A 25034-nucleotide genomic window follows, 5' to 3' on the forward strand; every position below is an offset into this window, starting at 1 on the left:
TTGCAGGACTCTTTTCTCCATTTAAACTAGTTATGGTTATAGTTTAAGATTAATGAGGCCCTATGTTGATTGGGAAATAATTCAAATAAAACTCAATTAGATGTAAGGATATCCAACTTGTGTTTCATATAGTTATAATTTTATAATTGCATTGAATTGGAGACATTGTAGTTATAACTTTTTTTTTAATAATTTCTAGTAATTGCATTTACATGTGTTAATATTGGGTATTGAATAGTTTTTCTTTTCCTAATAAAATGTAGGAGATTGGAACCTCTTGAGTATGACATGTAGTCAATGAGATGAAGTTGCAATAGGGTTATAGGTTTCCATATGAATCACATACAAACTAACTCTTGCTTCCATGTCATATCATATACAAATCAAATACTAAGACCAGTCAAATTACCTTCTGTTAACTACATCAGAAATAATACCTACCAATGCAACAAACAGCTTATGAAGTTATGATACAAACATAAATAAAACATCAGATCCATAAGTCAAACTATTTGTACAAAAGAGCTGATGGTTTATGTATTTAGCTATATCTGCTGCTTGTCAACCAACGCTCCCGACATTCCGAATGTCAAGCTTGGTGTTTGTCCACAAATCTCAAGACAAAACTGAGTTATCAAGATTAGAGTCATCCACTGGTTAGAAGGAAACATCTATGGAAATGAATGCAGCCCATGCATCCTGTTTCAATGTAAACTTGAAAATCAGCGTTGATCCTCAGTGCATTCTTTATTGTCTCAAAAACTTAATGGTAGTAGAAGTAGAATTTATCCATAAATGGTCTATAAATTTCACACACCTGAAGAATTGAGAAAGCCTTCTCTGCTACATACTTCTGAAGGAGTGTTGCTCCTCTTTGATGCAGTTTGTCTGGATGCAGGCATAACCTTGCTTTCTGATAAGCCTTCTTCACCTGTGAGCTTTCTAATAGACTCTTAAGAGGAATAGCATACCAGCCACTCTCAGGCCTAAGAATCTGGAAATGAAAAAAATATAACGAGGTCAATTCTCCTGTGTTATCTGTATACTCAAATGGCGAATAAAACATTAGATTTCATAAATTGTCAGTAATACGAAATCATCAATAAAGAAAATCTTACATGATGTAGTGTTGAAAGTAGTAGCCTAATATCTGTTTCCTTGCCAGATGACCACAATCTTATATCTCTGTCCAACTTCTCTGTTTCTGTCTGTTGCTTCTGTAGAAAAAGCACAGCTATCGATAAACTTTTTATTCTGAGGAAATAGAAATAAAATAACAAAGGAAAACACTAATACGAACCACTGCCTTTACAAGGTATGGAAGTTTTAACTGCTTCAGAAAATACATGTAATTTTTGTTGGGAATTCATTTACTCATTTTTACTCACAATTTTAATCACACAATTTTACAACATCATATTTCAAACATTTATTTTCATAAAAGATCTGATTAAGCTTGTATCAGTTATATGATATGATATGCTAATACTTATTTAGGCTTATCCAATACATTACCTCCTGAGTTTGAACTATTTCAATTCCATCATCATGGTATTCACTTGCATCAGAGCTTCCTGCATCATACGATATAAACATAAGTGTCTGCTATTGTCTGTCTCAAGACTACAACATGTTAACTTTGTATGGAACTTTTTATTAGCCAAGACAATCACCTATTCCAACAGTTTTCTCTTTGCCATAGTTTCTCACGCTTGATTCTTCATCAGAGCTTCGTGATTGAAACTTCTCTTTGGCCCATGCAATTGCTTCATCAATGGCTGATTCTCCACACTCTTCTCTTCTGAGGTTGGAGTTGAGTTCAATGACATAGGAGCTCATAATTTCATCATCGTCGTCGTCGTCATCATCACCTTCTATAATTTGTTCTGAAAGCACACGATCATGCACTGAAAATTTTGCCCCAGGTTCTTGATAAAGCGAAGAGACAACAGAAAATGGGGAATTGAGCTCCCAGTCATCAGTGAACACTTTGATGCTTTGATATGAATTGGATTCGAGACTAATGGTTTCTGGGGATGAGACTCTTCTTGAGGATCCTAAATGGGGGCTTCTGAAGTTTTCCTTGTATTCATTGTCCTGATGCTGAATTTCAAATGACTGGTCCTTGCATGCAAAAAGAGGCACCCCAAGTTTACTTGGGTATTCCTCAGCCTCAGGCATCACAGTGGATGAGTTCCATCTCCATGGAATATTGATTGGCCTGTTTGGATTAAAATTAAAAAAACTATTTTTATGAATTTCAACATGCAATTGCTAATTTCAAAATATAAAATAAAAAACAAAAAATATTACTTTTAAGTAAAAAAAAAAAGCTTTTAGACTCTGTCAAATACAAACATGCACTCAATGCAGTGTTTTGTTTCACGTCCGATTCTCCATAAATGACGTTGAAATATCTATTAACATGATTTTAGGTGAATTTTCACTAGTTCATCATTAAAAAAATTATTCAGGTTGATTATAGGTTGAAATAACTTCAATAACTTTTGCATTGCATCCAAAAAGTTAGACTGAATTTTACTACTTAACAATAAAAACATTCCAACATAAATTAAATCAATTTAAATCAAAATTTTGGTTGAATTGCACGCATCAAGAAGAAGGAGATAGTTATGCAAATATAACTAATAATCAAGGGCATAAATGTAAAATTGCTATAAAAAAACAGTTGAGTTCTCGGTGGGTGTGTCTCTCTCAGTCTCAACTGTTAAAGTACCTTAGCTTTGAAGCAAAACCAGACAGTGCCACGTCATCTCCAATCGCCGGCCGGCGAGGGCTTAACTCCTCCGAACTCATCGCCGATGACGAATTCTCTTTCGACAGAGACCTCGACCGCTCTCTCGATCTCCGTTCATCGTCCGACCCGAATATGTCGCTGTAAAATCCCTCATTCCTAGCCGGAATCCTGAACACCGGCAAGCTCCGGCCACCCTTCGGCGCCGGACACGTAAACTCCGGCGGCCGGAAAACTTCCTCGTAAAACGACCCGGAGCTCGAGAATTTGTGCGCAAGGAGAGTTCGCGGTGGGCCACCAAAGACGTCGGCAAAGTCGTCGGCGTCCACAGATTCCGAAATGCCCGCGCCGGAGAAGATGGAGCGTCGCCGCCGGGAAGATGACCGGTCCTCGACCGATCTCCGGCGAGGGAAACTACGCATTAAGCCGATGCCAATTCTCTGTGACTCGTCCATTTCCGGCGTCGTTCACCGGTGCATGCAGTTGCCGGAATATTCACCGGAAAACACAATGTGGAGCGTGTGCTTTGTTTTTAATTATTATGAATACGAATGTTTGATGTATGGAGCTTACGCTAATATATAGACAGTGATAGTTGAAAGAGCAATGCACGCACAAATTTTTTAAAAAGAGAGTCTGAAGAAATAAAGTGATTTGTGAAAAAGACATTGATTGACTTTTACTTTTTCTACTACGATGTATTTTTTTCACTTTTATACTTTTCACATTATGTATAGAGATGTTAAAAGGTAGTTGTATGGCATACTAAGCATTTTTCATTTAAGTTTATATAAAATATTTGTGTGTTTTTATCATGTTATAGATGTAAATTTGTCAATAATTAATTTTTTTTTGAAGAATTTGGTTAATTATTTTTTAATAGAGTCTTATGTTTTAACTATTTTTTTTTTTTATAAAAAGACATTTATTTTAAAAGACATTTAACCCTTTTGGTATTGGGTAAGAGATCATGGATGTTGTGTAACTCTTTGTATAAAAAATTAATTATGATTGTGATGTGTAACTATTATTGCTTTTGATTTAAGTAAATTTTGCATACAAATGAAATTAAACAGAATTTTTTTTTATTAAATTGATTGTTTTTCTATATATGAAAATAGCAAGATCTTACACTGCATCAATCTTATGGGTTAAAAAGCATTTAATATGATCTCTAATAAGTTAAATGTGTAAAAATATTTTATATCGAATAAAAATAAACTCAAAATTTACTTACTGAAAACTGATGGATAGAAATTATTTGTAAAAAAAAGGTTAATTAATACTCAAAATTAATTTTGTTTACATCCTATGATTGTTTTTGTTTTCTCTCAAATGTTGTGTGATAATTGAAGGGAAAATGCATGGTGGGATATAATTGCTTTCCTTACCTGGAAAGATGCTTATGCTGGAATTGAAGTCCCCACAGACACCATAATGAGGGTTGTGTTTTCTTTTCCTCCTTTTCGCACCATGCTTTTGAATTTCTTTTTGTGTGGGACATGCGATTCTGTGTTACCCTTTCGGTTGTCGTCATGCCCCAAATCGAGTTTCTCAAGCCATTGTTTTGGAGTGTATTATTTTGAACTTAGGGAAAAGAATATGCGGATAAAAATCATTCAAGGGGAAAAAAAAGCATGGGTAAACAAGCTAGTACCCTTAGAACATTGTTGTCACTAATTATTGCTTTTAATTTGGGGGATTGGCTGAAAATGTCAGAAGTGTGGATTTATGTATATAGCTGAAGAAGAAAAAGTAAACAAAAAGTGGATTAGGGGAAGGATGATTGATGCCTCAAAAGGGGACAATGCATGCCTTAAGTTGATTTGAGATCAGCCTTACCCTTTACTTATTCCATTTAGAGATCATAATCAATATACTTTTGATTTTTAGGTGAGGTGATGTAAGATTACCAACAACTAACCGAGTGGCCTAAATGATTATGGTTTTCAATTTTTATTGTGTCCTTTTCTTTCTCCATTATATTGTAATTGGCCGTTTCAATGCATTATCAACGTGCAAGAGTGATACGTAAGCTTGACTTCATAGTTCCCATTATTTAGTGAGAGAGGAATTAGAAAAATACTTTTTTTTTGTTTGATAAAAATTTAGGTGCCTTGAATTTTAGGATCTCACAAGAAATAAAATATATCTTAAAGGTTTAAAAAATGCTAACAAAAGTACTTATAGATTGATTAGTAACATGACCTTTATATTGACAATTGGATTCAAATTATATCTTTATGGAATGAGTCTAATCTTTTTCAAATGGATTAATTTTTATTGACAATAAAATATTTTTTTTACCACATTCTTTATTGATAATTAAAATTTATTAAAATTAGAAAATATAAATAAAACTTATTAAAAAGGAAAAATATTCACATAATTTTATGATTATCAATAAATTTCCATCTAAGAAGGATTGTATCAAGAGTTACGAATTTGAGTGTATATATTAAGGGTAAGATAAAATTTATCCCTTAAAAATATCTGATGTATCTATTTTTTTAGTATTTCTTTTATTTGATCTTCTATAAAATTATCCTTGTCTTTCAAACGACATTAAAAAATATGTTGAAGAGTACGATGCTAATATTTTAATGATTAAAATATATTTTAATATTATTCTCATATAAGTTTTTCTAAGATTTGGGAGACCTAACTAAAACATTCAAGTGTGTGTAACATGTATGGTCTCTGGAGGGTTGTTTTTATAATAGTCTTCAATGTCATTCTACCTCCATGATTCTTGGTCGAAGATAAGTTATGATTTTGATCATATCGCGTAATCTTTGAACAAATAAAAGATAGAGTAGTTACTAATACTAAATTTTAAATTTAAAACTACAAAATTAAAGTCAATCTTTACTTTTCAATTTAATGTCATTTTATGACGGTCTCATGATCATTATTACTAGTGGCTCGCTACTATAAATCTTTGTTTTGTTGTGGTGAACGGTGCTTTGACCTAGGGAGTAGATGGTGAAGAACGTATTGGGTGTGTGCTTTTATAGTGCGAAAGAAGCATTCAGAAGATTCCAAATCCTACATGTAGTAATTTTTAATTGAAATGACAAGTTTTAATTAGTGAGACACGAAAGGTGATCTCAATTCTTATTGGTACATGTAAATGCACTTTGATACTTGTTAAAATTATTTTTAAAAAAGGATACACGATTTGGTATCACACTAATAAAATTAGTTCTGATTTGAGATATGACTAGTACCTATTAGGTATTAACTAATCAAATTTTTCTATAAAAAAACATTTGTTCAGTTAATTAAAATTAGTACGTGTTTCTTTTTTCCTTCTATCAGTTTTTTCATTTTTGAATTTCTAACTCAATCACATCTATTCAATTCTTTTACCATACTCATATTCACACGACATATAATCAGGCGTGTGCCAAACTTCCAAAGAAGTGTAGAATTGTAGATTTAACTGAAAAATCAGCACTTCAGACACTGGCATAACCATAGGCAGTGCCTACTTTCAAAGGAAAGAAGTGTAGATTTAGTTTAAAAAATCAGGACGTTTATCTTTATATATATATATATATATATATATATCAAATTAGATCAGTATAATTTTGAAAATTATTATAATATTTTATAACTTTTAATTAGATAATATTTTCTTAAAATTGATTAATTGATTAAAACTTATTTTGATCATTGATTGCATATGTAAAATTTCATATTAATTTAAAGTCATTTGTTACCTCGTTCACATAGATTAAAATTAATACACTAAAATATGGATCATTTGATTATCTTCTTTTTATTGTTTAATTTTAATAAAATTTAACACAAAATATATTGATAATATATAGATATAATTTAACAGTTGAATCAATACAATAAAAATTATATTATATATTAAATTATAAAATAATATAATAATTATTAAAATTATATATATATATATATATTTCCGACTTGCACTGAGATTAGTATAGACACTAGACAGTGCCAAACTTTTAAATAAGTGTAGTAGATTTAGCTAAAATAATTAGCACGTTTATCTTCTTTTCTATATATGATATTTCAGACACTGAGATAAGTATAGACACTGCCAAACTTTCCAATACGTGTGAATTATTTAGCTAAAAAATGGGCACGTTTATTTTCTTTTATAATAAAATATTTCAGATACTTTCAGACACTGAGATAAGTATAGACAGGAAGCACTGTAGTATTGCTATGATTTAAACACAATGTTTTACTATGCAATATTGCAATGCCTTCCTTGTATTCAAACATCAAATGAGTGTCATTATGCCTTTAACTATTTCAAGAGATAACTGATGAGGACATATGAATAGAGTATTATATCTAGACGTTGTAGTCGAATACTTAAATATTAATGAGGAACACGAAAATTGACCTATCGGTGTACGTACTACGTACGACAGATCGAGAACTGTTCAGGATGAATTTTGTTGCCGATGCCTCATTTTCGAGTACTTTTCAATTCAAGAACCAATAACTGTCGAATAATATACTTAAGATATTTTGGTTCTTGGGTTCCCATGAGAGTAAGGCTTGATTTGATCCATCAGAAGGTATCTACCTATCTTGCGTTTAATAGAAATTAACAAGTTAAGTAACATATAATTAAAAAAAAAAAAAACCACAAACCTAACTTGTATTAAGGTTTTGGATTGAATGTGGCCTTGAGTTCACTAATTATGTGCTTTGTCCCCTCGTATTTCTCAATCATGAAGTGAATTAATTGACTTTCAAGCACCAATCAGCTGGCAATTGAAAAATATAAAATTAGAAATTATTTTTATAAGAGATTTTTTTGTGGGTACCTTATAGGAGCTGTTTGATAATCTTAAAGTAATTCGCTACTTCCTAATGAAACTTGGATTTCTTATTTTGTATAGTGGTTTCAGACATAAGGTATGATATTGGTTACCGTTGACAATATTAAGTATAAAAGTTTCCCCATAGAATTAATAGTCACTCACGTGAAGTAGTGTTTTACTTTGACCTCTTGGATATAGGATGTAGGCTCTCTTTTTTCTTTTTTATTTCATATAGTCTTGATTTCCTAAACTGGAAAGTAGTATAATGCACTATATATGAGGAGTGTGGCAACACATTCCTCTTAACATATTCTCTATGGTTTGATTAAATTATAAAATTATTAGTATAATTTATTAAAAATGAAATACAAACTCATAAAATTTTATAATTTCTAATAAATGTGTTAGATAAAGAGTTGTTAATATTTTCCCTTTAGCGCTATGAGAACAAGCAATAAATGTGTATGACCGGGCGGATGAAATTATACAAATTTTGAAAGTGATGATTTCCTTTCAATTCATTTTGCTAGTTAGCCCTAAGTGATATATATGAAACAAGGTAGAGCATCTTACTTCTCCTAAATTTATATGATTAAACAAATGAAGGGGGAAAATAAAGAAGCAAAATCATTGGCAGTTCTGCCCTTAGCAAACACAAACCGTTTCTTGTTGCCTTTGCATGTGAAAAGTAAAACCACCTTCATCATGCATGTCCTCTGTGCAAAATAGCAAAAGCAAGTCAAAGCTTGCATGCATTACTCTCAAATCATTAGTCTTTCACACCTTTCCGTTCTTTCATTTCTTCTTTTTAGTTGAAATTACAACAAGGTCGTACGTAACATGTAATCAAAATTGCCACTGAATGGCAAACCACACATTTTTGGGGTAGAAAGCATATTGTGAACTTATCTCTTCAAAACTATATATATATATATATGCATCCCCACCAGCCTAACATTCAATGTTACATATTGATACAAAGGTTCGCGCATGCCATTCTTGTTCAATCACCAAAAGCTAGATCCTGGCCCCATTTATCTTCTCATGTGACACTGGAAAGTGAACATGCACTAGCATCTGCCCTACAAGATTCCTCAAGCTAATCCATTTAGGGATCTTATGCCTATATCCTACCATGCCACTACCTCCCTTAGAACTGCTTATTGGTTAATCTTGCAAGCAGAATGTGATCTTGCTTCATTGTGGCATGAAGTGCATGTGCTTTATATAAATGGTTATTAGCTGGTTGCCACCATCATGATTAATTGTTTTGGTATTGATTTTACAGCCACAGTTTGAGCACCGCTCCTTAGACCGACTCAATTAAGGTTTATTTATATTTGTTTTGGAGTGACTGTTTATAAACAAATAAGTGATATGGTGGGTTTGTTAATTATATGTTAGTTTGTTAGAAATATAAGTGGAAGATTCAAACCAATAATATTCTTAAGTCCTCTCTTTTCACCTATTAAATTAATTTTATATCTCTTAAAGTAGTATAATGGGTGATGTTATGAAAAATGACTACTAGCAAAGAAAAATATGAGTATAAATGAAATGCATGTAAAAGAAAAGGACACAAAATTCAAAAGTTGTTTAACTAATTGATATTAGAGTCTAAAAAAATACCAAAAGAATTTAAATGAGTTGGTTGATCAAGGTACGTAATATTAAATACAATGTAATATTTTTAATATGGGTTTAAATGAGGTGGTCTCTTCGTTTTCTAAAAATAATATTAAATATGATATAATAGTTTAAAATCACGTTATACAAACTTAATATTTGACACATGGACAACACAAAATAAGAATGATGTGTTTTGTTCCTTTTTGTTTTGATTTTACCTTTTTTTAAGTAAAACTCAAATATATCCACCTATCCTCTAAGTCTCCTTTATATATATATATATATATATATATATATATTACCAAGAAAACTTCTAATCTCGTGCCATATTTTGTTCTGTTTTCAAATATGTCAAAAATAAAATATAATTTGTTTTATGTTGTATCGTATTTTATTTTAACGTGTTTCAAACTTCACCTTAAGGACATAAAATTATAAATGAACTGGGAAACGTATTTAAAATCTGGTCACAAACATTAATCCTAACTTGTTTCTTTTGTTTGCAACTCCCCCCAAGTCGCATTCTACTGCCACCGTTTCCTTTACCCCGGGCTCATCTCTACCAGATATGCTTATCTTTTATTATTCTCTTCCTCCTCCTCAGTTATCCGTACGTTTTGTTCAATTTTTGTTTTTTCCTATGTGCTCTTCTGATTGGCTCCGATTCTATTTGCTCAACAGTCAGCGTGTTGTTTCAGTTTTTTACTTGACTCTAATGCTAATCAACTTGTGCTTATAACCTTACTAATATATAATAAGAACCAGACTCATATCCCACACAAACATAGGTTTAAATCTCGCAGTCGATGTATGTGAGGATTTTTTTTATGAGCCTTCTTAATAAATTCTTGAAACTCAACTCACTTCAACTTTTAATCTACAATAAAATGTGGTGCAGAGTCCTTGTTTGAACTTGTTCATAAATATAAAAAAATGCAGGATTTCACGTAATAAATGAATTGTTTTGTGTCCTATATTCTACGTGTGAAGAGAGAGATATTCAAAAGGTTGTGTATTAAAATGAGTTCTCTTGAACTCTTCCTTCCCTCCTACGTTGCTCACTTAACTGCTTGTATTGTGTTGTGACAATGGAATCAGCATTGATATTTCTGCGAACGGGAAGTTCGGGTTCGGTTCCTTGCAGATTCTTTTGACTCATGAACATGCTGATGCGGTCCTTGGATTGGATGATATGCTTGTTGTGCAGCCGTTTAGTCCCACTAATGATATTGATCCCACCCCCGTTTACTTAACTCTGCATTCAATGGACAGGTAAACTCTAGTAAACTTACCTTTTTATTTTATTTAACTTGTCTGATAAAGCTGAAATTTCATGCTGATGCACCACTTTCTTTATTCTTTAGACCTACAGAAATATCACTTAAAAGTTTTACAATTTAAATATGCTCTACAGTGTCCCAAGGTAACAGAGTCATGCTCAAATGCAGAGTGAGCAGGTCAAATATCCAAGTGGGAGCATAGGTGTTGTGTAATTATATTTTGCTTTATTTTTTGAAATTAAGTAAGAGCTTTAAGAAAGCATATACACTAGATGAACTTAGAGTTTTCTTAGAGAATATTGTTAAACGCGATTTTTTTTGCTATGCAGTCAATTGACGCAAAATACATCTCATTGATTCTATTAAGCAAAATATGGTATCACTTTTTGGTCAGTAAGTTAAAAGGTACTCTATTGATCTGCATAGCTCTTCAATTTCAAGTTTCAACATTGACGATTTAACTCATGTTGTTTATCACATCGCAGTTATTTACAAGAATTCAATTAAATTACACTTTCTGAAAATACTCTAAAATGAGAGTAGTTGCAGGTGCATGAGTTATTAAGATGAAAACACGTGTTATGTGTTCTTCTTAATCATCAAATGTGGGGTACTTGTATACTTAGACAATATTTCTGATTACAATGTAAATTTTATGTCAGCATTATTTACCTTTCCCTTGCCTTTATGGATTCATTTTGCTTTAGAAAATTGATTTCTTGTTTACACATTTCCAACAGCATCCAAAAGAGGTTTCCTTATTTGGTTCAGAAAAAACAAAAAGAAGAAGCACAAGAAATACGAAGGGTAGCTCAGTTTTGCTGATGATGATTGTAATCAGCCATTTTTTGCATCAGGCTCAAAAATTGATTCCTTTGCCCGTTATTCACTGCAAAACTTGTCATTGGTGGTAGGAATGCAATAACCCTTTTACCTTATGAGGACTTAAGTGATACATTTATGGATGTAGGTAATGCATGGAGAGGATTATATCTGTTTGGGATTTCTTTTTGGTGAGAAAAATAGGGTGGCTTATATATCTGATGTTTCATTGATTCCAGATAGTACAGAGTATAGTGCGTTTTAAAGTCATTTCTTCCTACTCGGACATGTGTGTTACTTCATTAGTGTTATTATCTCTCACAACATAAACTTTATTGGGTTGGATTGTGAAGAAAGAATATAGATGAGAAAATGGTTTTTTTGTGTTTTTAACTTAACATAAAATAAAAAAATAAAAAAAAACTGGAGGGAGGGGGAGATGGTGTTATGAAATTATAATTACACCCAGAAATGTACATTATTGTCATGTGTTTTTGTAAACAAAAGAGCGACATAACTGCATAGTTTATGCCACAAACGACTATAATAGTCAGAGAAAATATTAAGGTATTATAATTTAAGTCATGTAAAGGCAATTAGGTAATACCTTTATTTCCAAACTACCCATGAAGAGTATTACCCTGCTACTCTTTGAAGAGGAGGCTTTGGCTTTCCTTCATTGTGGAACATAATGTTCTCTAAATTTAAGAGCATAGCGAACTACTTCAATAGTTCAACCTACTATACCCAATGTTATCCATTTCTTTTCAGTCAAGTGATAAGTAAGAGAGTCACAATTGAGCAGATTTTGTTTTCAAACTATCTCCCATCTCATGCTAGTGACAACTGACTATTGACTAGTAAGTTAAGAGGGAAGGTGTGATATTAACCACAAGGATATAAGAAAATAACTAACAAATTACTCATGTAAAAAAATTATTTTAATATTTAAAGGATTCTATGATAGAATAATTTTGTTCAGTATTTCATGTTTTGCTAAGGCATAAATATATATAAGAGAGTTACAACAAAATCTTTTAAGATTGAGTTATACAGATTAATTCTCCAAATAAAACTCTTAATTACGTCTAGATTAAAAACAAATTGATTTGTTTGATCACAGGCTAATAATAGAGGATAATATAATAATTGCACATAATTTCACACAGATTTTATTATCTCCTATTATCTTATCATGATATCATTAATATTGGTTTATGCAACTCATCAAAGATCATCCAGAATTTAGTATTCAGACCTAAAAAATTAACTCAATTCTTCTCATGGATGTTATATCATGAAGAAGCAGTAAGTAAGCATTATTTACTTAATTGTAAACAAAGCCATAGTTGTTGAATAGCTTGAATTTGTAGCCTTGTCTTCCTCATTGAAACAATAGGAATGTAACTTGCATAATGAGACGTTTTGAAGCATTAATGCATAATTATAAAACCCTATCAGAAGTGTGCTTTTTAACATCTAACAGCAAAATTTTCTACAGCCATTTCAAGAAGTGAGGCTGGACAGTTGGATCTTCTTATATTGGATGCGTTGGAAAAGTTAAGTGCTTCCATTTTCAATTGTTGTCAGTGGATGTGTGGGGTGTGGGGTGTGGGGTGTGGAGTGTGAATATTGTATTCCAGGTGAATGTGTGACTTCTGCCACTGAATTGCAAAGGATAAGAATGCACTTGCCACTTGTACTCACGTGTAGAAGTATCTCAGAAATTTTTTAATAAAGTGACTTCACTATGTTGCATTATTTCTTTCAGTCTGGTCCTTTCAATTTCTGAACTCCTAGCGTAGAATAATCTACTAGCAGTCACTTAAAGTGGTTCTTGGTCAGATCTTCATTTGTATGGCTTGATATGATTCATTCTTTTATCAATTGTTTTACAGAATGACTTAAGCGTCTTGTCTCCTATAGTAAGTTTCCCATTGATTTTTTTAATATAAGACAAACAAAATTCACAAGATAACTATTTTAGAATTTGTGCTTAGAGCTTAATTAAATTCCACAAAATCAGTTTGTAAGGTGAGAACTGTCCAAGTCTAATAAGAAAGGATTACACGGGTCATATTTTTAATTGATGTAAGATCTCGACATACCTTTTCTCGCCCAAGATGAGACATATAGAGTGAGGACAAATGTGAGTGGCTCAATAACAATACCTGCTCACACTAAGGAATAGACATTGACAGCATAGACTACATAAACTACATTAGTGATATCTCAAGTCAATGTGAGATCTCAACAAACTTTATCGTGGAAGGCCAATAATACGATTGCTAAACACATCTCTACTCCTATTTTCCTCTATTGCTAATTTTATGTAGTAAGATAAAATTTATTGGATGTAACAATTAAACTTTAGTATCCTGTTATTGTTCTTTAAGTTGGATAAAGATAGATTTAGCAAAAAAGGCATGTCAGAATAAATTCAAGTCGATTATTTGTAGCGGAATGATTTGGAAACAATGTTTTCTCCCCAATAATTCATTGCTTTTATCAGCTTTTGAAGTTGAAGTTGAAACTTATTTTCATCAATTTCTGAATGAACAATTGTGCTTGTTATTCCTGTTGTTCTCTCAATCATCAACAAACAATTCTGTTTGATTTTCTCTACACTTGTTTTTTGCAAGATGCATCATCATTGTTGTAACCATGATTGTAAAGCTTCACCTTATTTTGTTGATCATCCTCAGTCTTGCCTTTTATGATACATATTTGTCAATTCTATTTTATACTTATTTTCTCAAAAGATAGTTGTTTACTTCTTGATATTCGTCTTTACGTTACTACAGACTGGATCACCTAACGTTCACTTTTGTGTTCCACAGGTTTAGTTCCGCATTTTTCAAAATGATGTTTACACTATCTATTTATGTCCCTGATGGTGAAATATCATTATTTGTAATTTCCCAGACTCTCGAAACTAATTAAAGAGGTCATCTCCAAAGCAAACCCTATTGATTGGAATGAATCACAAGTTTGATCACCACAAGGACAATGAGTTTTTAATGGAGTGGTCCAAAAGGTACACTTCCCATTTTTCAAGGAAGTCAACTTTAACTGCTAAAAATGCCATAGGTATATTTATTTCACGACACCAGTATTAACAGTACTATGTGAAGGTTGTTAAACTATTTACTACCTTTGTAGTTTGTACTCAGTCTTATATTATGAATTTTAGAATATTACAGACTTTATTCTTCTATAATTGTGCTTAGGGAAGGACTATCAGTGCAGCTTGCTCACGATGGTTTGAGAGTTCCCATAAACTTATAGTAAGGTAATACTTGTGGACATGAATCTCCCTTTTTTCCATCAAAAGTAACACATGTCTTAGTAATGATACATAGACACTCACACTTTTTAAACACATAATCAACATTCATAATTTCTCTCTATCTCTTTCATCATGTCACATTAAAATATTTATGATACCTATATTTTTTCTCTTTCTCACTAAGTATATAATGACATATTGGGTGTCTATGAACACTTTTTCGTTGTAAAGTTTGCATTGATAAATTGTGGACTGATCAGTACCTTCAATCAAATAGTAAAAATACCAAGTTTCTACATTTTGTTTGGAAAAAAAAAACAATAATAAAGGGAGCTATTTTTTGTTTTTAGAGTAAAATTTAGTGACTGAAGATGATATGCAAGTTTAAGGCAGGAAAAGTTTTTGAAGTAAAAAAATTGAAAAAACTACATTTTAATTCCTAAAACTATTAAGTGTTGTTACAAATTATAATAGTCCTTGAAATCAAGAAAATATCAAATAAATTCTTAAAATTAAAATTATTGTCATTCTAGCATGTGACATGTATAACTTACTAACAGAACTAATATGACTAACAAATTTCAATTTTTATAATTTATTTAACATTTTTTTTAAATCTCAATGACTACTGCTACTTAGAAGTGAGTCATTTTTGTGAGATTCGTCAAAAAATACTTCCTCCCTCCCCTTAAATTGGCATGAGGTAAGAGGAAAACAATATGTTTTGTCATTTTTTAATTTCTGAAACAATAATTTATTTATGTTTAAAAATAATTTTATATTTAGAAAATAATAAGAAGAAGAAGAAAAAAAAAATCATTTTTAATTAATATTAAAATTAATTTTATATAAATTATTTATTTATTACAATTCTCCTTTTCAATTTTCTATGTCATAGCTGAAAATATCAGCTAGTGTGTGACACGAGACAAAAAATGTCGAGTTTAAATTTAAATGTTAGATATATACTGTCTTAATAACAGATTGTACGATCGCAGAAAACTGGAACAGAATTATCTTTCATAAAAAATAATGGTGAGAAAACAAGAAAGATAAGAAGCGGATGAGAATTGAGTGAGGAAAGCGAGTCTTCTTGGAAACATTTTTCTTTCATTTTCCGTTAGTGTTGTGGCTATGGAGTCGGCATTGATATTTCTGGGAACGGGAGTTTCGGGAACGGTTCCCTCCATGAGGTGCCTCATCGACCCTTCAGATCCTCCATGTCTCGTCTGCACTCAATCTCTCTCCCTCCCACCTCACCTAAACCCTAACTACAGGTTCCCTTCAGATTTCTCATTCCTCCATTCTTACAAATTAGTTTCTGAATTATGGACTTAACTTTGCAGGTGCAATACCTCTCTGTTAATCGATTATTACTCTCAAAGCGACGCCACTCACAAATATATATTGATCGACGCTGGCAAGACCTTCAGGGAGACTGTACTTAGGTGGTTTGTTTTCCATCACATTCCAAGAATAGATTCTGTCAGTCACCCACTCACCTTCCCTTCTTTCTTTCTTTATTTATTTATTTTTTTTTGTTGGCAAGAAAGATCGAATTCGCCACCTTTCCTTCCTTCTCTTCTTTCTTAACCACCTAACCAACCAATCTTATATCTCCTTCTTTATTATTTTATTCTTTTGGTCAAAGATTTTCAAAACTTAGATTAGATAAGAGTGAAACTTTGTATGTGTTCAGGTGCCTTGTTTTGTTGCAGATGGAGCTTGATTTGGTAATAGTTTACCTGGTGTATTAAGTTATTTTGTTCTTGTTTGAATTGCAGATTCTTTTGACTCATGAACATGCTGATGCAGTCCTTGGATTGGATGATATACGAGCTGTGCAGCCGTTTAGTCCCACTAATGATATTGATCCCACCCCCATTTACTTAACTCGGCATTCAATGGATAGGTAAACTCTAGTAACTTTCACTTTTTCTTTGATGCCAGCTGCTCAAATATCCTAGGTTAGTGGGAAAATTGGCACCCAAGTGGGAGCATAGGTGTTGTGTAATTATATTTTGCTTTTCTTTGTTAAAGTAAGAGCTCTACGGAAGCATTGATAAACAGAGCTTTTGCTATATAGAAGTGAATTGATGCAAAATTTGTTAATACTAATAAGCTAAAAATTGTATCACTTTTTGGTCAGCAAGTTAAAAGTTACTCTATTGACCTACATTCCAACCATCAAATTTGGGTGTATGCTTAGAAAAATATTTCTGATTACAGTGCAAATCTTATGTCAGCTTTATTCCCCTTTCACTTGATTTTATTGATCCATTTTGCTTAAGATAGTTGATTTCTTGTTTACACATTTGCAACAGCATGGAAAAGGTGTTTCCTTATTTGGTTCAGAAAAAACACAAAGAAGGGCAAGAAATACGAAGGGTAGCTCAGTGTTGCTGGAACATAATTGCTGATGATTGTAATCTGCCATTTTCTGCATCAGGCTTAAAATTTATTCCTTTGCCAGTTAATCACTGCAAACCTTGTCATTGATGGTAGGAATGCAATACCCCTTTTACACATTATAAGGAATTAAACGCTACATTTCTGGATGTAGGTAATGCATGGAGAGGATTATATCTGTTTGGGTTTCCTTTTTGGTGAGAAAGATAGGGTGGCTTATATATCTGATGTTTCACGGATTCCAGCTAGTACAGAGTATGGTGAGTTTTGAAGTCATTTCTTCCTACTTAAACATTTGTGTTACTTCATCGGTGGTAACTCTCATAAACTTCCTTTGGTTGGAGAGAATTTGGCAAAAAGAGTATGGTTCGTTTTTCTTTTTTTGGGGGGCGGGGGGGAGATGGTGTTATGAGATTACAATTATACCCAGTAATATACATTTCTTTTCCTTTATATTCTAATAAGGGTATATAAGTTATTTGATACAATAGCATTTTCTTTCCTCTCACTTTTCTATAAAAACAGAAAAATTCATTTCTTCTTTGCTTCTCTTTAACCAAACTTTAAAGTTATTCATGTGCAATAAGATAAGTATATGTCTTAGTTAATTAGTTTGAAATGAGAATTTAAAACTTTTCTAACTGTCTTTTGATGTTGTGTGCAACATGTCACATTGTCATGTCTTTTTTGTAAATAAAAGAGTGATATAACTGCATAGTTTATGGCACAAGCAACTATACTTATGTCCTAATATAAAGATTCCAAATTTCTTATGATGAGTATTACCCTGCAATTCTTTTATGAGGAGGCTTCAGCTATCCTTCATTGTGGAACTTAATGTTCTCTATATAAGAGTTAAGACCATTGCCAACTACTTCTACCTTTTGTACCCAATGCTAATGTGTTAACCATCTCTTTTATGTCAAGTGGTAAGTAAGAGAGTCACAATTAGGAGGCCTTTGTTTTTCAATTATCTCTCATCTCATGCTAGTGACTACCAACTAGTAAGTTAAGAGGGAAAGTGTGATATTAACCACAAGGTTATAAGAAAATAGCAAACAAGTTACTCATGTAAACTGTAAAGAAAGTATTTTGATATTGATTTATTCAACTTGACAAATATCAACTAAAATTTAGTTTTCAGACCTGAAAAAGTAACCTCAATGTCTCACGGATGTTATGCCATCAAGACAAAGTAGTAAGCACTATTTACTTAACCATAAACAAAGCCATTGAACTGCTGAATACCTTGAATATGTTGCCTTGTCTTCCTCATTGAAACAATAGGAAGGCAGTTTGCATAATGAGAAGTTTTTGAAGCATTTCTGACAGGCAAAATGTCCTATTTTCTACAGTCATTTCAAAAAGTGGGGCTGGACAGTTGGATCTTCTTATATTGGATACACTGAAAAAGGTCAGTGCTTCATTTTCAACTGTTGTTGGTCACTCAGTCTCTGTGTGGGGTATGCCACTAAGTGAATAAAGATATTGTTGGGTTGTGACTAAAATCCATATGATAGTTAATTTTGTTATTTTTTGTTTTTGTCCTTTACTTATATAAAGGCAAGGATGCCCTGTATTTTAATAGCTTCCACTTGTATATTGCATCAGTAATAAAAAACTTTTTGTTTCCCTCCCGTGGATGTAGCCTTGATCAAGGGTGAACCACATAAAACTGTGTGTTGTTCCTCATCTTTCTCTCTTTCACCTTGCTGCAAAACTCTGTGTATGACATAGTTTTTTGCTGCATCTGTTGCTGCTGTTCTTGCTTGTTCTTCTTCACTTCCATAACAAAATGGTATCAAGAGCTCAAGTTGTGATCAAGGGAATTTAAGATTCTCGTCTGAATACGAAGATCAAGCTGTGGGAGTCTTGTTTCTGGTTCTTTCGCTGCTTCACTGTGATCAAGAACACTCAAGAAATCATGTCAAACACAATCAGGATTGAGAAATTCAATGGAAAGAACAATTTCAATCTGTGGCGCATCAAGATGCGTGCTCTGTTGAAGGAACAATGTGTTTGGGCTCCTGTTGCTTCTACATCTGTGAAGAAACCAGTGACTTCTGATTCAAAATAAAAGGCATATGCTTCAAAGACTGAAGAACTCACGGAACAAGAAGAAAAGGCTCACTCACTAATCTTGCTTTCTTTGTTTGATGAAGTTTTATATGAAGCTGCTAATGAAGAAACTGCAAGTGGCTTATGACTCAAGTTGGAAAAGCTATATATGACCAAGTCAATCTACAACAAGCTCTTCTTGAAGAGGCGTCTATTTGGTTTACACATGAAAGAAGGTACATCTCTTAAGGATCATCTTGATGAATTGAATTCTATTTTGATGGAATTAAGAGATATAGATGTTAAGATAAGGGATGAAGATGCTGCCATGATTTTGTTAGCCTCTCTACCACCATCATATGAGAGTTTTGTAAATTCTCTTAGTGTTGGTAAGGAATGTGTCACCATGAAGGAGGTGAAATCCGGCTTATACTCAAGGGAACTTCGATCTAAAGTACCTGGAAATTTTGAAGAATCAAATGGATCTGGTCTTGTGGTCTCTAACTCTAACAAGAACATCAAGAAAAAGGTGTTTAAAGGAAAAAAGAAAACTCAAGTCAATCCAAAGGACATTTGTAACTACTGCAAGGAGCCAGGTCACTGGAAGAAAGATTGTCCTAAGAAAAGGGGCAAATCATCTGCTGCTGTTGCCAAGGAAGGTTCCACATCTGAAAATGAGCTTGTTCTCTCAGTTGCTAATCATCACCAACATTTTGAAAATCGGTGGATATTAGACTCTGGTTGTTCCTTTCATATGTGTCCTAACAAAACCTGGTTTGATACCTATGAAGAGAAATTGGGTGGAAATGTCTTCATGGGAAATGATGTCTCATGCAAGACAGTTGGAATTGGCGCAATAAAAATCAAGATGCATGAGGGAATTATCCGAACACTCACTGAAGTTAGACATGTTATGGATGGAAAGGGGTTCAAATGCAACACTGAAAATGGGGTCATGAAAATTCAAAAAGGCTCTACAATGGTGATGAAGGGTATAAAGAGGGGTAATCTCTATATACTTCAAGGTACAACATGTATGGATGATGGCCTAGTAGCTGTTGCATCAAAATCCAATAAGAGCATACCTGACTTAACTCAATTGTGGCACATGAGTGAGAAAGGTATGATGATACTTCAAAAACAACAGCTGTTGGGAAATCAGAAACTGGATGAACTTAAATTCTGTGAGCACTGTGTTTTCGGCAAGCAACATAGAATTAAATTTCCTAAAGCAATTCACACCACCAAAGGAACTCTTGATTACATTTATGCTGACTGTTGGGGGCCTGCAAGAGTACCTTCAATAGGTGGTGGAAGGTATTTTCTATCCATAATTGATGACTACTCAAGGATGACATGGATCTACATCATGAGTCAGAAGAGTCAAGCTTTCAAATGCTTCAAAGAATGGAAGGCACTGATTGAAAAACAAACTGAAAGGAAAGTTAAAAGACTCAGAACTGATAATGGCTTGGAGTTTTGCTCAACAAAATTTAACAAATTCTACAGAGATGAAGGGATTGCTAGACAACTTATTGTTAGGAACACTCCTCAACAAAATGGAGTTGTTGAACGAATGAATAGAACACTTCTGGAAAGAACAAGATGCCTATTGTCTAATGTTAGTCTCAACAAAAGTTTTTGAGGAGAAGTTATCAATGCAACTTGTTTTCTGATCAATAGAACACCCTTTACTGCTATAGGACTTAAAACTCCTATTGAAATCTAGAATGGCAAAACAGCAAACTACTCAAATCTAAGAGTATTTGGCTGCAATGCCTATTATCATGTCAATGAAGGAAAGCTGGTACCTAGATCAAGAAAGGGTTTGTTCATGGGTTATGGTGATGGGGTGAAAGGTTACAGGATCTTGTCACCCTCTGAAAGGAAAGTTCTTCTCAGTAGAGATGTAATTTTTGATGAATCACATCTGTACATCCAAAAATTAAGGTTCCAATTGCTGGAACACAGAGCTGCCAGTCTCCTCAAGAAAAGGATGTAAAATCTACAACCAAAGACTCAGAAAAAGGGGGTTATACAGATACATCTCCTGTTCTTCAAGAAGGTGAGCAATCAAAAGATTCCAGTGCAAATAAGGCTCATCAGAATGTTGAACCCGAGCCTGCACAGTTCAATCCTGGAATCAGTCAGAGACCTAAGAGGGTCATTAAGCCTCCTGAGAGATATGGTTTTGATGACATGACTGCCTATGCATTACATGCAGCTGAAGAAATAGATTCAAATGAACCTGCCACCTACAAAGAAGTTATCAATCATCCTGAAGCTGAAAATTGGTTGTTAGCTATGAAAGAGGAAATGGAATCTCTATCTAAGAATCAAACCTGAAAACTTGTTGAACTACCTAAAGAAAGACATGTGGTAGGTTGCAAGTGGATATTCAAGAGGAAACTTGGTCTTTCAGAAAAGAAAGGGATAAGATACAAGACTAAGTTAGTTGTCAAGGGATTCAGCCAGAAAGAAAGAGTAGATTTCAACGAAATCTTTTCACCTATGGTCAGACATACATCCATCAGGGTTTTGCTTGTTATAGTAGCAAACCAAGATTTGGAACTTGAACAACTTGATGTCAAGACTGCTTTTCTCCATGGAAGATTGGAAGAAAATATTTTAATGAAACAGCCTGAAGGGTTTGAAGTTCAAGGAAAAGAAAGGTATGTTTGTCAACTGCAGAGATCCTTGTATGGATTGAAACAATCTCCAAGACAATGGTACATGAGGTTTGATAGCTTTATCACCAGCCAAGGATTCAAGAGAAGTCTCTATGACTGTTGTGTTTATCACAACAAGGTGGAGGATGGATCAATGATCTATCTTCTACTCTATGTAGATGACATGCTTATTGCAACAAAATGCATGTGTGATATACAAAATCTGAAGATCCTCCTGAGTGGTGAATTTGATATGAAAGATCTAGGGGCTACAAAGAAAATCTTAAAAATGGAGATCTATAGGGACAGAACTCAGAAAAGGTTATTTTTGTCTCAAAAGGACTGCATTCAGAAGATACTTGTGAGGTTTGGAATGACTGATTCTAAACCTATCAGCACTCTCCTTTCAGAAAAAGAGAAGTTGTCTGCTATGATAAAGGTTCAAGCTCAGGCTGATCAGGACTATATGTCAAAGGTTCCATACTCAAGTGTTGTTGGCAGCCTCATGTATGTTATGGTCTGCACCAGACCTGACCTTGCTTATGTTGTTAGCATGGTTAGTAGGTTCTTAAGCCAACCTCAGAAGGAACATTGGAAGGCTATGAAGAGAATTTTCAGATATCTTAAAGGGACTGCAGATGTAGGGTTGATCTATGGATCTAACTCAGATTGTTGTCACACTGGCTATTCTGATGCTGATTTTGCTGCTGATCTTGTCAAGAAAAGGTCCCTAACAGGGTATGCTTACACCCTTGGTGGCTGCTTGGTGAGTTGGAAGACAACACTTCAACCTTCTGTTGCCCTCTCAACTACTGAGGCTGAATACATGGCTCTTACTGAAGCTGCAAAGGAAGGAATTTGGCTGAGAGGTCTGATAAATGATCTCAGAATTAATCAAGAATATGCTAACATCTACTGTGATAGCCTTAGTGCTATATGCTTGGCCAAAGATCAGGTTCATCATGATAGAACCAAGCATATAGATGTTAGATATCACTTCATTCAGTCAGAAAGAAGAATTAAGGTTCATAAGATCAGCACTCTGCATAATCCTGCTAATATGTTCACAAAGCCAGTTCCAAAGAGCAAGTTTGATCACTGTTTAAGCTTGCTCGATGTTGATTGTTGGGGTTAAGTCATGTATGCTTGGACGGTGCAGTTTGTGTTTTATATGGATGTTAGTTCAAGGTGGTGGATTGTTGGGTTGTGACTAAAATCCATATGGCAGTTAATTCTGTTATTTTTTGTTTTTGTTCTCTGCTTATATAAGGCAAGGATGTCCTGTATTTTAATAGCTTCCACTTGTATATTGCATCAGTAATAAAAAGCTTTTTGTTTCCCTCCCGTGGATGTAGCCTTGATCAAGGGTGAACCACGTAAACTTGTGTGTTGTTCCTCATCTTTCTCTCTTTAACCATTCTGCAAAACTCTATGTATGATATAGATTTCTGCTGCATCTGTTGCTGCTGTTCTTGCTTGTTCTTCTTCACTTCCGTAACAGATATCCTCATGTGTAAAGGACATGAATGCACTTGCACTCACGTAGAAATATCTTAGATGGATTTTTTTTTTTAAAAGTGACTCCACTATGTTGTATTATTTCATTCAGTCTGGTTATCAATTTATCAGTTCCTCTAACTCTCTCCTAGCATAGAATATTGCCTGCTGGCAGTCACTGACAGTGGTTCTTAGTCAGTTCTTCTTTTTTATGTAATTTTCTCAAAAGCATCAGGTTGACTTCATTTTGACATTTTTTAAGGTTCATATTTGATTGATTACTCTGCATCTTGCCTGTTCTAATACATTTTTCTCAATTCCATTTTTTAGTTTTCTTATTTCTCTATTTTCTCAAAGATGGTAGTGTTCTTGATATTCCTCTTTGTGTTACTACAGACTGGATCGCATAATGTTCACTTTTGTCTTCCACAGGTTAGTTCTGCTTTTTACAAAATTATGTTCAGACTTGCTATGTCCCTGATAGTAAAATCTCATTGGTTGTAATTTTACAGGCTCTTGAAACTGTGAAGAGGTTATGTCCAAAGCAAACCCTATTGATTGGAATGACTCACGAGTTTGATCACCACAAGGACAATGAGTTTTTAATGGACTGGTCCAGAAGGTACCCTTTTTTCCATTTTTCAAAATAGTAAAAACATAACTGCTAAAAATATAATAAGTAATATTTTTATTCCAGAAGGTACACTATGTGAATGTTGTTCAAGTATTTACCTTTGTTGTTTGAACTCAGTGATATGTTATGGATTCTAGCAAATTACAGAGTTTAATCTTTCTATAATTGTGCTTAGGGAAGGACTATTGGTGCAGCTTGCACACGATGGATTGAGAGTGCCCATAAACTTATAGTAAGGTAATACTCATGGACCTGAATATGAGTCTCATCAAAAGTAGCACATACAGACTATGAACTCTTCACTATGATCAGTAGAATGCATTTGCGTTTGAGGTCTCACCCTTCTTCGAGGGTGCACTTCCTAAATTATCACATTTCTGAATACTGTTAGCTTTTGTTTTTGTTTTCTTTTTCTTCAAACAATTTTCCTGATCTCCTTAAACAAGGTCACCTTAAGTTATACTTGGCCATAGACATGTAATACTTTGTCTCCTCCCCCAATACCTTTTCCTGTGGATCATGTTTGTATTTCAATGAAAAATTGATTCTCGTGTTCTTGCAGGGTAATGAGTGTGAGAATATTACCATACTGTTGATCTTGGTAAGGTTGGAGAACACTGAAATAATTTTTGAAGATTATCATTTGATCCTACAACAATCTGATGAATCGATATTTTTACCCAAAAATTAAGACATTTTTAGTTCTATATAAGAGAAAGGATGATTTCCTGTTGTGATGGATTCCCTATTTTTCTAATTAAATATTTTGAAGTTCTATACGAAGAAGTAATCTACAACCCCGATGCTGAAAACAAATTAGACAGCAATTCAATATAGTTGAGGAGAAAGGAAAAAACTCCAATCTAGTTGGGGAGGTATTTCCATTTCATTGTTAATTTTTCTAATGTCATGTGAAGGTAATGTGTGGATAACTATTTGCCAAACTCCGCATTTTTATTCGCCATAATAAGTGTAACGAGGAAGAATGATTTTGATTTCATTAAAATTTTTTCAATTATTATTTCACACTATAATTTTGTTATATAGTATAACATGTTGATGTATGCTGTAATTCAGTTAGTTAGTAGTTAGGAGTTAGTTAGTTTGACAGCTATGAAGGTTGTTGTAGTTACATATGCAGTGTGTATAAAAATATTAGTGATTATGAATGAGAG

General features: G+C 33.3%; 2 protein-coding genes and 1 long non-coding RNA gene across 3 annotated transcripts; 2 read left to right on the forward strand and 1 right to left on the reverse strand.

Annotated features, from left to right (window-relative positions):
- Nucleotides 1-296: 296 nt before the first annotated feature.
- Nucleotides 297-3313, reverse strand: LOC114412785. The gene is made up of 6 exons (XM_028376829.1): nucleotides 2738-3313; nucleotides 1674-2221; nucleotides 1516-1574; nucleotides 1119-1217; nucleotides 818-994; nucleotides 297-699 (listed from the first exon to the last, which is right to left on the reverse strand). The coding sequence occupies exons 1-6, from the start codon at nucleotides 3208-3210 to the stop codon at nucleotides 658-660; spliced, it is 1398 nt and encodes a 465-aa protein (XP_028232630.1). The 5' UTR covers nucleotides 3211-3313; the 3' UTR covers nucleotides 297-657.
- A 6399-nt stretch (nucleotides 3314-9712) lies between these two features.
- LOC114412787 lies at nucleotides 9713-11808 on the forward strand. The gene is made up of 4 exons (XR_003666824.1): nucleotides 9713-10473; nucleotides 10616-10683; nucleotides 10811-10886; nucleotides 11222-11808. It is a non-coding gene; the product is annotated as an uncharacterized LOC114412787 (long non-coding RNA).
- Nucleotides 11809-14580: 2772 nt separating this feature from the next.
- Nucleotides 14581-24874, forward strand: LOC114412786 (putative hydrolase C777.06c). Its single transcript, XM_028376830.1, has 11 exons — nucleotides 14581-14595; nucleotides 15591-15869; nucleotides 15939-16077; nucleotides 16377-16504; nucleotides 16917-17064; nucleotides 17156-17261; nucleotides 18357-18415; nucleotides 23622-23657; nucleotides 23738-23847; nucleotides 24035-24096; nucleotides 24422-24874. Exons 2-10 carry the CDS (start codon nucleotides 15727-15729, stop codon nucleotides 24090-24092), a joined length of 927 nt encoding a protein of 308 aa, XP_028232631.1. The 5' UTR covers nucleotides 14581-14595; nucleotides 15591-15726; the 3' UTR covers nucleotides 24093-24096; nucleotides 24422-24874.
- The last annotated feature ends 160 nt before the right edge of the window (nucleotides 24875-25034 follow it).

This window comes from Glycine soja, chromosome 5, assembly GCF_004193775.1.
Source record: "Glycine soja cultivar W05 chromosome 5, ASM419377v2, whole genome shotgun sequence".
In the NCBI taxonomy this organism is placed as follows: Eukaryota; Viridiplantae; Streptophyta; class Magnoliopsida; order Fabales; family Fabaceae; genus Glycine; species Glycine soja.

Bases quoted from the DNA above. Each gene is read 5' to 3' on its own strand.
- LOC114412785 (XM_028376829.1), bottom strand. From the start codon at position 3,210: ATGGACGAGTCACAGAGAATTGGCATCGGCTTAATGCGTAGTTTCCCT. The intron at 1,575-1,673 runs GTGATTGTCTTG...CGTATGATGCAG, and splicing joins AGAGAAAACTGTTGGAATAG to GAAGCTCTGATGCAAGTGAA. The intron at 700-817 runs GTGTGTGAAATT...ACATTGAAACAG, and splicing joins AGGCTTTCTCAATTCTTCAG to GATGCATGGGCTGCATTCAT.
- LOC114412786 (XM_028376830.1), top strand. From the start codon at position 15,727: ATGGAGTCGGCATTGATATTTCTGGGAACGGGAGTTTCGGGAACGGTT. The intron at 18,416-23,621 runs GTCAGTGCTTCA...GTGTTACTACAG, and splicing joins TATTGGATACACTGAAAAAG to ACTGGATCGCATAATGTTCA. The intron at 23,848-24,034 runs GTACCCTTTTTT...AATTGTGCTTAG, and splicing joins TTAATGGACTGGTCCAGAAG to GGAAGGACTATTGGTGCAGC.